Here is a 12,659-nt window from a genome sequence, read left to right as displayed (position 1 = left end):
GCAGTCTAAGCCATTGGCCTTCACTTCTCAAAGAGAAAAATATCTAGTGCTGAGTTTAGTTTGCATCATTGCAGAATCTACCAGTTTGACAGGTTTTTTATGCCATGTATTTTTAAAAACATATGGCATTTGGTAGCTTGTGGATACAATCATTTAAAAACCACCACCACCATTTTGTTCATTTTCATTAATAAAGGATTCACAGTTGCAATTCAAAGTGCAACTGTATGCATGTTTATACAGAATAAGTCCCATTGAGTTGAGTGAGCCTTACTTCCAGGTAGGTGTGTATAGGTTATCAGCTATAATAATGCAACAAAAATTAACAGGCGGCCGGGTTGGGGGGGGGAATTAAGGCAAGCCCTAACAATGTTTTCAACCTGAAAACGGGAAATCATTGTTCAGACTGACTTCTCCCTTAGCCTGCAGAGATAATTGTACTTTTATTTATTAAGCATTTATAACACATTCTTAAAAAAAAAAAAGAGTTCCCAGAGTAGCATACACAAACAGAACAGAGCAGGCATAGGCAAACTCGGCCCTCCAGATGTTTTGAGACTACAATTCCCATCATCCCTGACCACTGGTCCTGTTAGGTAGGGATGATGGCAGTTGTAGTCCCAAAACATTTGGAGGGCAGAGTTTGCCTATGCCTGGAATAGAGCAACGGCAGTAGAATAAGATCAAATGTAACTGGGAGGATGGAAGACTTGCAGATCCGTGCTCTAATGCTAGAGGAGGGAACTTTCCTTCAAAGCAAAATAAGAACAACTTAACAAAAATATTCCCATTGCTTGAAATGGTACGAGGGTTTGCTGCATTGGAAGGGGGATATCTTTGCCCTTGCTTTTTCCTTTTGAAGGTTGTTCCTAGGAGCGCCAACCTGGGCTGTAAACAGGGCTTCACATGCAACGAAACTTCTAATGTTTATTCTGTGTGGAGCAGGACAATGCAGCAGCCCCGCCTGCCCTTCTGCAGACAGAACCTGATCAGACTGGTGGCTGAATCCTACTTCAGTAGTGGCAGCAGAACAGCATCCAACACTACCTCCAGGACTAGGGGTGGGGGTGCCAGGAGGATAGCTGAGGATGCCCAGGGGAATGGCAGGGTGTCTAAGGAGAAGGCCTATCAGTCCATAGTAGAGCTTTGCATGCAGAAGGTCCCAGGTTCAGTCTCTGTCTGAGAGAGACCCAGTTGAAGTCACTGCCAGTCAGTGTAGACGATATTGAGCTAGATGGACCAATAGCCTGACTTGGTATATGTTCCTTGGTTCACTTCTCCCCCCCAGCATTTGCTGTTTGAGGGAGCCGCCTCAACCTCTCCACCGGTAGAGCTGGTTCTGCCAAAACATTTGAGTTTTTTAAGGCTTCTGATGACTTCCCATTCCTACCTTTCACTATTCCCACATAGGTTTCCTTTGAGATATCAGTAGAAGCTCGGAGTTGCCCCGCCGAGAACACCTCACATACGTTTACTATCAGGCCGGATTGGTTTCGGGACACTCTGGAGGTGACCGTCACCTACAACTGCGTGTGCGGATGTACCAAACAGATAGAGCACAGCAGCAGCAAGTGCAGTGGGAACGGCACCCATGTGTGTGGGTTATGTGACTGTGATCCGGGCCACGTGGGAGCCAAGTGTGAATGTGAGGAAGGCGAGAGTGGGAACATGTACCAGAACATGTGCCGCGAAGCTGAAGGGAAGCGGGTCTGCAACGGCCGCGGGGAATGCTCTTGCAACCACTGCGTCTGCTACGAGAGTGAATTTGGGAAGATCTATGGGCTGTTCTGTGAGTGCGATGACTTCTCCTGCCCAAGATATAAAGGTGTAATCTGTTCAGGTAAGTGCGGGGCGATCTAATAATCCATTTTCCTATCCAGCTCAGATCTTGTAAGAGCTCTCAAATGTGAAGGGTGAGCTGTGCAGAGTTTCCGCTCCCCGAGATCTTCTGTTAATCATTTTCTTAAGCCAAAGGTGACCCTCCAGAAATGTTCGAACTCCACAACTCCCATCCCCACTGACTGTTGGCCTTGCTGGATGGGGCTGTTGGGAAATTGGAGTCCAGCAACATCTGAAGGGTCACAGGTTCCCACCCCACCCCAATTGTGCAAAAACATTTCAAAAGTCATTCGCTTACAAGCCAATGCACCAAGACCTCTTCTCAGCACAGGAAAATGTGGTTTCATATGCTAGACCTACATTGTCACCAGAAGAAAGCATGTTCCAAAAGCCATATTCTTCATGTGAAACTAATGCGGCCAAATCATTTCCTGATTTGCAGCCCCAAATCACACTTTCTTGGTAACATTAAGTTATGCATGTTGCACTCTGAGGCCTCTGCCAACAGCTAATGAGGTGAAATGGACGAGGAAACCCACGAAACGTCACAAGTGTTGTGTTACTAAATGGTTATTTGGGAGAAGGGAAGATGGTGCTGCATTTGACTGTGATCATGCATTGATAATAATGTGTAGCTCAAGCCACTAGAACAGAGATGGCTAAGTGGCTCTCCAGGTGTTGGTGGACTAGGACTTCCATTAGCCCCAGTCAGCATAGCTAATGATCAGGGGGTTGTATTCCAGCAACATCTGTGGAGAGCCGCAGGTTCCCCAGTCCATGCTGTACAGTTTAAGCTTTTTAATCCTTTTGACAACACTTGCAGAATGTTTACGTACATGCAGATGGCTTTATGTACACCATCCCAGAAATAAGGGACGGGCAAGCGAGATGCATAATCCTTTATTTCGCAGTATTTATATACCGCTTGATCGGTGGTAAAATGGCTCTGGGGTAACTGCCCAACTTTGCAGTTCAGCCTTGATCACTGTAAGCGTGAACTCGTACAACACTGCAGTGCCTTGCAAAATGAAGCATACTTTCCATGGCCTGTGTAGCAAGAGCCACCTTTAAGTAGTCATCTGAGCCTGAGTCATACTGGGCACTCAGGAATCTGCAGATGTTAGGTCTGCAGTATTTCTTCTTTTCAAGGATTAAATACTGAAACTACAGTGGTGGCAACAAAGGAAATGAAAAAGAAAATGGCTTAGATTAACCTTAAGAGGAACTGTGTTATCTGTCTTCTTGCAATTTGGCTTCCTTTTTCTCCCTAGTCCAGATGCCAGTTTGACATCTGGTAACCCTGGATTTCTAGTGCCACATTTACTGCTAAGCCAGTACCCTATGTACTAAACAGTAATTATGCTGTTTAGTGTGTGTGAAGTTTTTTAGCAGAAGTATGAAGCACTGTTGCTATTGTTAGAATGGTGTTTTGGAACTTTGAATGTGACATCATTACTGAGGACTGGAGTCCTGCTAAATGCAGGAGTATCCTTCTCTTTGCTTTCTTACTAAAATGTTAAAAAATGGGAAAACTTATCCTTTTATATAGTGCATTTTGAATGCTTAAAGCGCTTCATGTACTTTCGCTTTGTAATTCTTTTAACAACCTTATCAGAAGAAGAAGAGGAGTTTGGACTTGATACCCTGCCTTTCATTCCCCTTTAAGGAGTCTCAAAGCGGCTAACAATCTCCTTTCCCTTCCTCCCCCACAACAAACACTCTGTGAGGTGAGTGGGGCTGAGAGACTTCAAAGAAATGTGACTAGCCCAAGGTCACCCAGCAGCTGCATGTGGAAGAGCGGAGACGCGAACCCGGTTCACCAGAGTACGAGTCTACCGCTCTTAACCACTACACCACACTGGCTCTCGGTGCAGTATCCTTTTCCTATTGCAGATGGAAGGAGAGGGACTGGGTTGAGAGACCACTGGCTTGCCTAAGTTTGTGGCTGAAGTAAGATTTGCATCAGGGACTGACTTAAGCTGCAATCTAGGGACTGACTTAGGCTGATTTACACTGGGCTGTGGGTCGTTTGGATTTTTCACATTGCTGCCCAAAGTCCCTAGACCTGTAACTAGGGTTGTCTCATTTGGTCATCGTTCAGTTTACTTCAGAACATTTTTGGGTGCCCTTAATAGGGATCTAATTTGGCACATTCATTTTACTTTTGTTAGTAAACAGGACTCATGACTCTGAAACTACCAAGCTTGCCTCATATTGTATTTACAGTTGGCATCCGTTCCTTGTTACTAATAAACTTGAGGAAACGGGGGAAATGTGGAAAAATAATGGGCTGGGGAAATTTCCACTCCACATCACTACTGAAAAGCCATTGGTGGTAGGTGCCAGGTGAGCCTCCCTAAGGGAGATGAGCCCTTCTGAGAAGGTTCTCTCTTCAGGTATGCATATTAAAGGTTCCTCTTTTTTTGGAGGAGATTTTTGGAGTTTTGCCTACTGCTAAGGGTAGTCTGATCATCCCTTGCCATTGGCTATGCCTATTGGGGCTGTTGGGAGTTGGTAGTTCACCTCTGGAGGGCCAAAGGTTCCCCACACCTGATTTAGAGCCATCCTTTTGGGCCACTGCTCTCCTTTCTTTATGCTGCTCCTTGAATTGGATGTGAATAGCAGAAGCAGCTGATCTCCTCCACCGTTTTAGATACTCGAGTGCCAAATTGAACTCCACCGTTTTAGCTGTTGTTGTTGTTCAGTCGTTCAGTCGTGTCCGACTCTTCGTGACCCCATGGACCAGAGCACGCCAGGCACGCCTATCCTTCACTGCCTCTCGCAGTTTGGCCAAACTCATGTTAGTAGCTTCAAGAACACTGTCCAACCATCTCATCCTCTGTCGTCCCCTTCTCCTTGTGCCCTCCATCTTTCCCAACATTAGGGTCTTTTCCAGGGAGTCTTCTCTTCTCATGAGGTGGCCAAAGTACTGGAGCCTCAACTTCAGGATCTGTCCTTCTAGTGAGCACTCGGGGCTGATTTCTTTGAGAATGGATAGGTTTGATCTTCTTGCAGTCCATGGGACTCTCAAGAGTCTCCTCCAGCACCATAATTCAAAAGCATCAATTCTTCGGCGATCAGCCTTCTTTAGCTACTCGTCATTAAACTCTGTGGCAGACAAACCCAGAAGGACAAGAACACCCTGAGGAGAATCCAGAAACTTTGCAAAAGCAATCAGCAGCAGCAGTAGTGAGGCAGCTTAAAAATTATGTGCAGATCAGAGAATCTGGAAATAAGATATATCTGCAAAGTTCTGCAAGCTGGTGGGCCCATCTCAGGATGGATAGTGCTTTTGATTGTGAATTTACAGGGCTCATATAATATTCTTTTTACTGTGGCGAAAGAAGGTGAAAGCATGTTTTATAGCTAGCATATGATGACTTGGATGCCTGGAAGCTTTCCCAGGAGCGATTCAGTATGTTTAATTGCAGTGCAAGTCAAAAGGAGACAGTGCGGTTTGTGGATGAAAGCAGCTCATACATTGGGGAATGAATCCTACGCCACATGAAGTGTTGAATCATGTCAATGCTATATTTCATGCAAGTAAAATAAGATAATTCATGCACTTTATGAGGAAATGGTTATGATAATAGGGACAACAAGAAAAGGGTATGATTTGGCATCAGTTGAGTATGATCCAAAATAATTTAAAGGAATGTCACCACAAAGAACAGCAAACTCCCCCTGCTATCAAAGTTCAGCCATATCTTATAATTTAGAAAATTCTGCAAAAATTACACAGAGTAGTATAGCAGAGGAAGGAATGTTTGAATGGGGGGAAAGCCCCAAATGTTACAAAATCTGTTCTCTCTCCAGAGGGGTAGCCATGTTATTTTTGTGTGGTTTAGTTTGCTCATTACGATGGAAACATTCTCAGCTGGAGTTCCTGCCTCTTGCAACTTTTGTGATGCATTCTCTTGGCACTAGTTGTCTGCTTTAGAGATCAGGATCCAAACAATTAGCAACACATTCTTTATGCTTGATGTGTTCTTGATGCATTTGAATCCTTGTAGATTTTGAGGGCTCTGGAGGAAGGGTGCAGTTCAGACAAGCTGTCCTCCTTCACTGCTGAACTCTTGATTCTTTCCGGGTCAAATGCCTTTTAGATTCTTCGTAAGGATTGCTCCCTTTTGCTCAGAAACAAGTTGGAAACTGGAAGTGATACTGAAGTTTCATCTTGCTTGAACTTGTACAGTAGACCTTTGGAGGATTGTGTGGTACATCGCACAATAAGACTGCAATCCCATGCAGCCTTATATTTAGTTGCAAGCCACATTCAACACAGTGGGGCTAACCTCTGAGTAAATGTGTGTAGTTTAGAACTACAAGAGTGATAATGGTTTAATAGTAAGAATCATAACTGAGCAGGCTTTTGCACTTGTCTCTTTGAATTGTTAGAACTATATCCCCATGTTCTCCCATTTTAGTTTCTATATTATATTTTCCCCATTTATCAGCATTTTATAAGCTTAGCCCATAAGAAATATGCATTAAGGTAGGAGGTTGCTGTATTTTGTTTGACCTATAAATTTATTGTTTAGTATAACTTATAATTTATCATTGTTAAAATGCCTATGAATAGCCTACAGTAGATTCAGTTTTCTGCAATGTATAATTCACTTATATAATATGTACTGGGTTAATATTCTGATTCGAGGAGAGAGAGAAACTTTCGACAGAACAAATTTGGCCTTCCAGGGTAGGAACCTCTCCCCACCCCAAGACACATTTTGGTTCTGTATTCCAAATTCCTATTAGTCAATTGTAGCTAGTTATTATGTTTTATAGTCTTGATTTTTTCTCTTTCCAAAAGATGCTAAGGAGCTCTGTTTTAATATCTGTTAAATGTTCCAAATACATTGTAAGAGGACAGATGGGAAAATATATCCAGCTAGATTTCTCTGTTTCTCTCTCTCTTTCTCATAAGCTTCCCAAAGAAGCAATTTCCTAGTTCCATGAGATACAAAGAAGGCCAAATTGTGCAGACTGACCTGGGCTTTTTACAGCATCTCTCTGTCTTTATGGCCACTGCATCTTGATAGGTATAAATGTGTGTGTTTTCTGACTCATGACTTGGGTTGGGGAGAAATTTGCGTTGTTTCACATTTTCGTACCAATTCACGCTTTCTGAAACTATGCAAACTGAAATGCAGCTATCCTTCAAAATTCATGTTCCTTTGAATTTTCTGAATGCACTTCTCCAACCAAAGATTGTGTACAAAAATGTGGCTTCTTTGCTGTGTGTGTGTGAGGTGTGCATAAAAAAACAGCACACAAACATGCATTTTGTTAGGGAATACAGTATGGCTTTCAAAACTGAATATAGCAGGAGAAACACATACTGAAATAGTGATGTATTTTCATGAAGACTTAAAAAAACCTGGTATGGAAATGTGTACTGGACTGAACCGTGAGATTGGAAAAACGAGAGACTGAAATGGACAGATTTATTCCTCCCTACCATTGGCACTTCTGGTTAGCGGCAGAGATTTATGGAATCCCCAGGCATGTTTTAAAAGAAAGTGAGCCGGCGTTGGGGGTCTGCTGGCCTGCTTTTACTTGAATTCCATTCCAAGTACCTCTTAACAAGGATTAGGCGTGGCATGCTTCTAGCCATTGTTGCCACATGGGTTAACATGCAGAAATGTGGGGTCAAGCTTTAGGTCCCTCAGATGTAATAAGGACTGACATGAACAGCAGGAAGTGGCGTCCTGATGTTTGTTGCTAGTTGTAGTGAGGCGGCTTCTACTGTGTGCATTAGATTTTGAGGATATTCTTTGTGCTTGGGAGCCCCAATAGCTTAGCAGTCTTTCCCGCCTCTTCTGATGCTTTATGGACATGTCTTGGGGGGCATCAGCCTTATTCCCTCTAGGGTTTTATGGAATCAGTTTGACACCACCGCCATCCTGCAGGCATCTCTTCTCCACCTCCCCTCTCCCATCCTCCCATTGCTTTTGCCTAATTCCCTTTGTAAAAAGTCAGGAGTTGTTTTTCCTTCTGGGATCTGTCTGTTGCCCATCCTTGTAATAACACAACAGAACGCCACTAACATAATGGCAAACAGCTCAGGGAGAGGGCAGGGGAACTTCTCCTTGCTTGCATAAAAATTAAAAAAACAGTAGTGGCCAAAAAATTAACCACTTAACCACATATTGCCCAAGCAAAATATTTCTCAATGATGTGAAGCCAGAGCAGATGTGAGCAGGACTGATGGATACTGGATTTTTCCAGAATTAACACAATGACTTATCGCCCCCTTCACATGATACTGTATGTGCAAGAACAGGCTGTATACCTACTTTAGGGTACAAGGAGAGTTTCACACCTTCTGGAACCCCTTCTTTTCACCTAATACATAATTTGTAGGCCTGGGGTTCAGTTTGGAGATACCGGTAGATGATACCAGTATAGATCATGAAAAATTCTAACACCACTTGTTTAGGATTTGTACATGCAAATGTGTGCTACTTTCGGTGGAGCACACCTTTGGCTATGCAGTCCTCTGAAAGCAACAGAGTGCAGAGATGATGAGAATCCACATATGCTGTCTGTCTGCAGTGTGTTGGTTTCGCAAGGATGCACCTCCAAATACAGTTTCCATTGAAAGCAATGCACTGCAGAATTTTTGCTTGGATGATTGGTACTGGGAAACACCTTTGTATGTGTGCATCGCTGTTCAGTAGTCTAAGGCAAGGGGACGATGGAGCAGTTTTGGACTTTGAGAATGTGCTTCTAAGGCACATCCTGCAAAGCTAATTCCCTGCCCCCCCCTTTTTAAAAGAACAGTCATTTTTAAAGCTGTATCCCTTGGGTTCTTGGGTTGCAGCTTCTGCCTAGCAGGCACACCTGTTGCTTGTCAGCTCTACTGACCTAGCAGGCAAGATCAGAAATCATAGGATCATAAGAGTTGGGAGGAACCCTGGGGATCATCTAGTCCAGGCATGTCCAACAGGTAGATTGCAATCTACTGGTAGATTACGGGGTGTTCCTGATAGATCTCTGACCTCTCAGCAATCTCCCCCCCCCATAAAAAAACCTCAACAACTTTGGCTTCCTAAAAAAAGCTGAACAATTTTGCCTTTACAAAAAAAAAAAAAGCTCTATAGCTTTGCCTTTACAAAATAGGTTCAACACCTTTGGGCCATCCAACAATAATGGGTAGATCACTGCCAGTTTTTTTTAATACTGTGAGTAGATCGCAGTCTATTGGGAGTTGGACGTCCCTTCCAACCCCCTGCAATGCAAAAATATGCCGTTGTCCCTTATGAACCAGTTCTTAACACGTGGGACACAACTCACCCATCTAGAAATATACTTGCCCTTTCTGTGCCCCCCAATCATCCCCTGCTGGTTAACGAATGACTCTGGATATATTTTCTCCTCTCCTGTGTAGTTGGGACTCATTAGCTGGGAAGAGTCTTCACATTCTCCTTGAACAGGATGCGCTATATATTGTCGTTGATTAAAAAAACGGCAGTTCTTAGATCCCATCTAGAATTGCCATGTGGAATGAAATCATGCAAACATCACATGCTTTTTTAAAAATGCTTATTGGCGGAGTAGTCACTGTCGATGTTGAAACCTCATTCATTAATTAATGCATCATCTTAAAACATGTGTGCATGTGCTGGCTAAGTGCTACTGTATTTCTGAATTTGCTTATCTAGCATGTTTTTGTTCCTTTTTTTCAGATCAGCTAAGCTACCCTTCCCCCTATATTAACCTCTGAATTCTGAAACCTTTACTTGAAATTTGCACTTTAAAATAACTTTGTGCTGGATGTGCATGTTCGAATGCCCGTTTAGTCCTGTTTAATAAAGAAATAGATACAAGCAGCAGCAGAGTTGTTTTCCTCAATACGGGAATGTAGTATATTGTAGTGCTGGCATTAGATTGAAGATAGCATGAACATAGCGGGAAGGATTAAATCTTTTTTTTTTTTTTTAATTGATGAGAAAAGCACTAAAGCGCCATCCTGGTAGCACAGGAATCGCTAGTCCATTCATGTCCAAAGCCTTTAAAAAGGGAAAGCAACTGTTCAGCATCTGAATGAATTTGGCAGCAGCACTAAAAAGACATGAGCTGTGTATATACAAAGCCCCTCCAAGTAGTGAATTCCTGTTGCATGCACCAACTTTTTTAAAACTGAAAATACAAAAGACCATTTTGGCAGCTGAACTGATAATCCAACTATTATTTTCAGTATACTGCAAAGTATTGTTTGGATGCATCTAGGATGGTTGGAGTGGCAAAGGAGACTTCCTTGAGTATAGAAATCCTTGTCGTGACCCATATACTTTCCTTTCCAAGGGAAGAGAAAAAAAAATCAAACTTCCTCGTCAGCAAAGTTGTGAAAGAATTTCACAATTTGCACAAAGATGATGGATGCAAAATAAATAGATCTTTGTTTCTGCTCATAATGATCCCTTGTTTGCTCATCCCTTTTGGATTATTGAAATCCAGTCATCTCAGTAAGGCATGCTGCTTAGCGTATTAGTTGACTCTTGCTACCGGCTTGTCAAAAAGCAGGGAGATTTCAGCAGAATCCTTAACTTTTTCTCCTTGCCTCCCACTTACTCCCTTCCCCAGACATTCTCACCTCCTAGTCCTGGCCCAGGTTATAACAGCTATAAATTTATCGTGTAAGCTGTTCTTATCTGTAAATTTATGGATTCGAGGAACCTGCTGCATTTATGCTGGGCATTCAAGTTGGGGTGGGGGGGAGGCAGAATGTGAGGGAAATGATGAGGCACAGAAATGTAACCTGTTACACAGAGACATCAGAAGTTGCCTTATACCAAATTGGCCCATCTAGCTTGGTACTGTCTGCATTTAATTGGCAGCAGCTCTTTAGGGTCTCAAGAGTCTCACAGTCCTGCCTAGCCCAGGGATTGAAATTGGGACCTTCTGCATGCAAGGAAGGTGCTTTGCCACTAAGCTACACTCCTTCCCCAACTGCTGATTTCCTTTTGTGCTCTTAAGCACATATAGCACCTTTGGATGGAGGTGCTGAGGCAAAGGGTGGTGTGGCCCACTGCTGTGGCCCACATTCGGAGGCTGCACATTCCTCTGAGCCCTGTGATGCATTCACACCCTCTCTCTTTTCCCCTCTCCTCACCACCTCCATCGCTGGTGCTTTTCCCCCACCAAGACAATTTTTCCTGCTAATCCCAACAATTGATAGCTTACATGCGTCTGGTAGGATGTTTCCCCATGTAGTGCAGAATGCACCGTGTTGGGAAAAAGCAAACGAGCTGCTTCCATGGCAGTTTACGCTGCAGAGAGCAGCCTCCCGTGATACATGTTTTGTAATTTATTTATATTTTTTGGCGGGGTGGGGGAAGAAGAGGAATGACAGGGGCAACGTGACTGAATATCCCGTGTAGCTTGGCCTTGGGTAGGGCTTGCTCTCCCTAGGTTTGAAACAACAAATGTGTGAGATTGGTATTTTGAGGTGGTTTAACAGCTCTCTCTTGGTAGGGTCAAGGGGTCCCACGCTGCTCCAGCCACTCCCTATGCCTTGGACCGTTGGGTCTTTGACAGGCCCCTGTGTGTTTCTGCATTGAATGGTTACACCTTCCACAGCTGACAGCTCTGCTACTGCTTGTTCATGTTGTCACTTGTCCAAGGATACGAGAGAGGTCTTCCAAAGGACTCTTGACATGGGCGTGTGCAATATTTTTTTTCTGGTGGGGGCAAGGGGGACCCAAAAATTGAAAGGGGGGAGCAGTCTGGTTTCTCACACAGAAAGAATAGTGTTTGTACATTTTTGCCCCATATATCTGGCTCTTCAAATGCTAGGCACATACCCTTTTTAAAAAAATGAATGCTGGGGGGGAAAAGATTATGGTTTATTTGGGGTGTGTGAGAGAATGTGCAGACAAGAATCTATGGTGTTCCTTGTTCTCCCAGTGAGCATCCAGTCCTGTAAATTTTGGTTCTTCAGGAAGTGGCAGTAATGCACACTTAAAGAGTCTATAAAGGCATCCACTGCTTTTCCCACTTTTGTTTCTGTTTTTAGGGGCCTGAGTGGGTGGTTAGGGGAATGAGTGCAGTGACACTTTAAAGACTCATTGATTTAAAGTGGCATGAGCTTGAAGTGGAACAGCAAGCTTATATTCACATGGGTTGACATACATGCCCTGTTAAGTCAAGTTAAAATGGTGAAGGTTGAGGTGGAATGTAAAAACACACCTCTGCATAGTTTTGTGTTTTAAACAGGAACGTGGCACATAAGTGGCTTATGGTTAGTGTATAGCACTTTGTTGGGAAGTTGTCTTAATGAAAGCTTCCATGGCCTTCATGAAAATTCAGTACTTTTAGTCATCTGACCAAGAAGGAAAAAATGATCAGAACACTCACAGGTTATTTGAAGCTTTCTGCCTGCAGAAAAGGAGGGGCTGAATAATTTTGCTAAGAAAAGCCTTCATCCTTAACATGTGCAAAGGTCACGAAACTCAAGAGTCTAGAAGGGCTGGACGCCTGCTTTTTGCCAACTGCTAAATTAACTCCAGTCATTTCTTAGCCCCTGCTGAGAGCATGAAAAACAAGGGTGTGTGTGAAGACAGGAAGCAAACTGGAGGGATGGTAATGACTTCATGATCTAGGTATCCTTAATGTGAACTGACAGTGTTTTTAATTATTGTTGTTGTTTATATAGTACCTCTTTTTCTCCCTTCATTTTTTAAAATTTCCTTTTTGTTTCCCTTCTTTGTTAAATTTGCAAATTAATAATAATAATAATAATAATAATAATAATAATAATAATAATAATGAAGGCAATTGTAGTGGCTTAAGTCTGTGGTTGTTGTAAAAACAAC

General features: G+C 43.1%; 1 protein-coding gene across 2 annotated transcripts in view; it reads left to right on the top strand.

Annotated features, from left to right (window-relative positions):
• The window catches only part of ITGB5 (integrin subunit beta 5), a 74,112-nt gene that overhangs the window by 42,213 nt on the left and 19,240 nt on the right, over positions 1-12,659 (top strand). For both annotated transcript variants that reach the window (XR_004427481.1, XM_033163130.1), the window contains exon 10: positions 1,411-1,840. Coding sequence is in view for 1 of the 2 variants with exons in the window: in XM_033163130.1 (XP_033019021.1) it covers positions 1,411-1,840 (430 nt within the window). In the remaining variant the exon portion in view is untranslated. The remainder of the gene's footprint in view (positions 1-1,410; positions 1,841-12,659) is intronic.

Source organism: Lacerta agilis, chromosome 1 (genome assembly GCF_009819535.1).
Source record: "Lacerta agilis isolate rLacAgi1 chromosome 1, rLacAgi1.pri, whole genome shotgun sequence".
Classification (NCBI taxonomy): Eukaryota; Metazoa; Chordata; class Lepidosauria; order Squamata; family Lacertidae; genus Lacerta; species Lacerta agilis.
The sequence above is the reverse complement of the archived record's forward strand: the minus strand, read 5'-3'. Positions and strand labels throughout refer to the sequence as shown.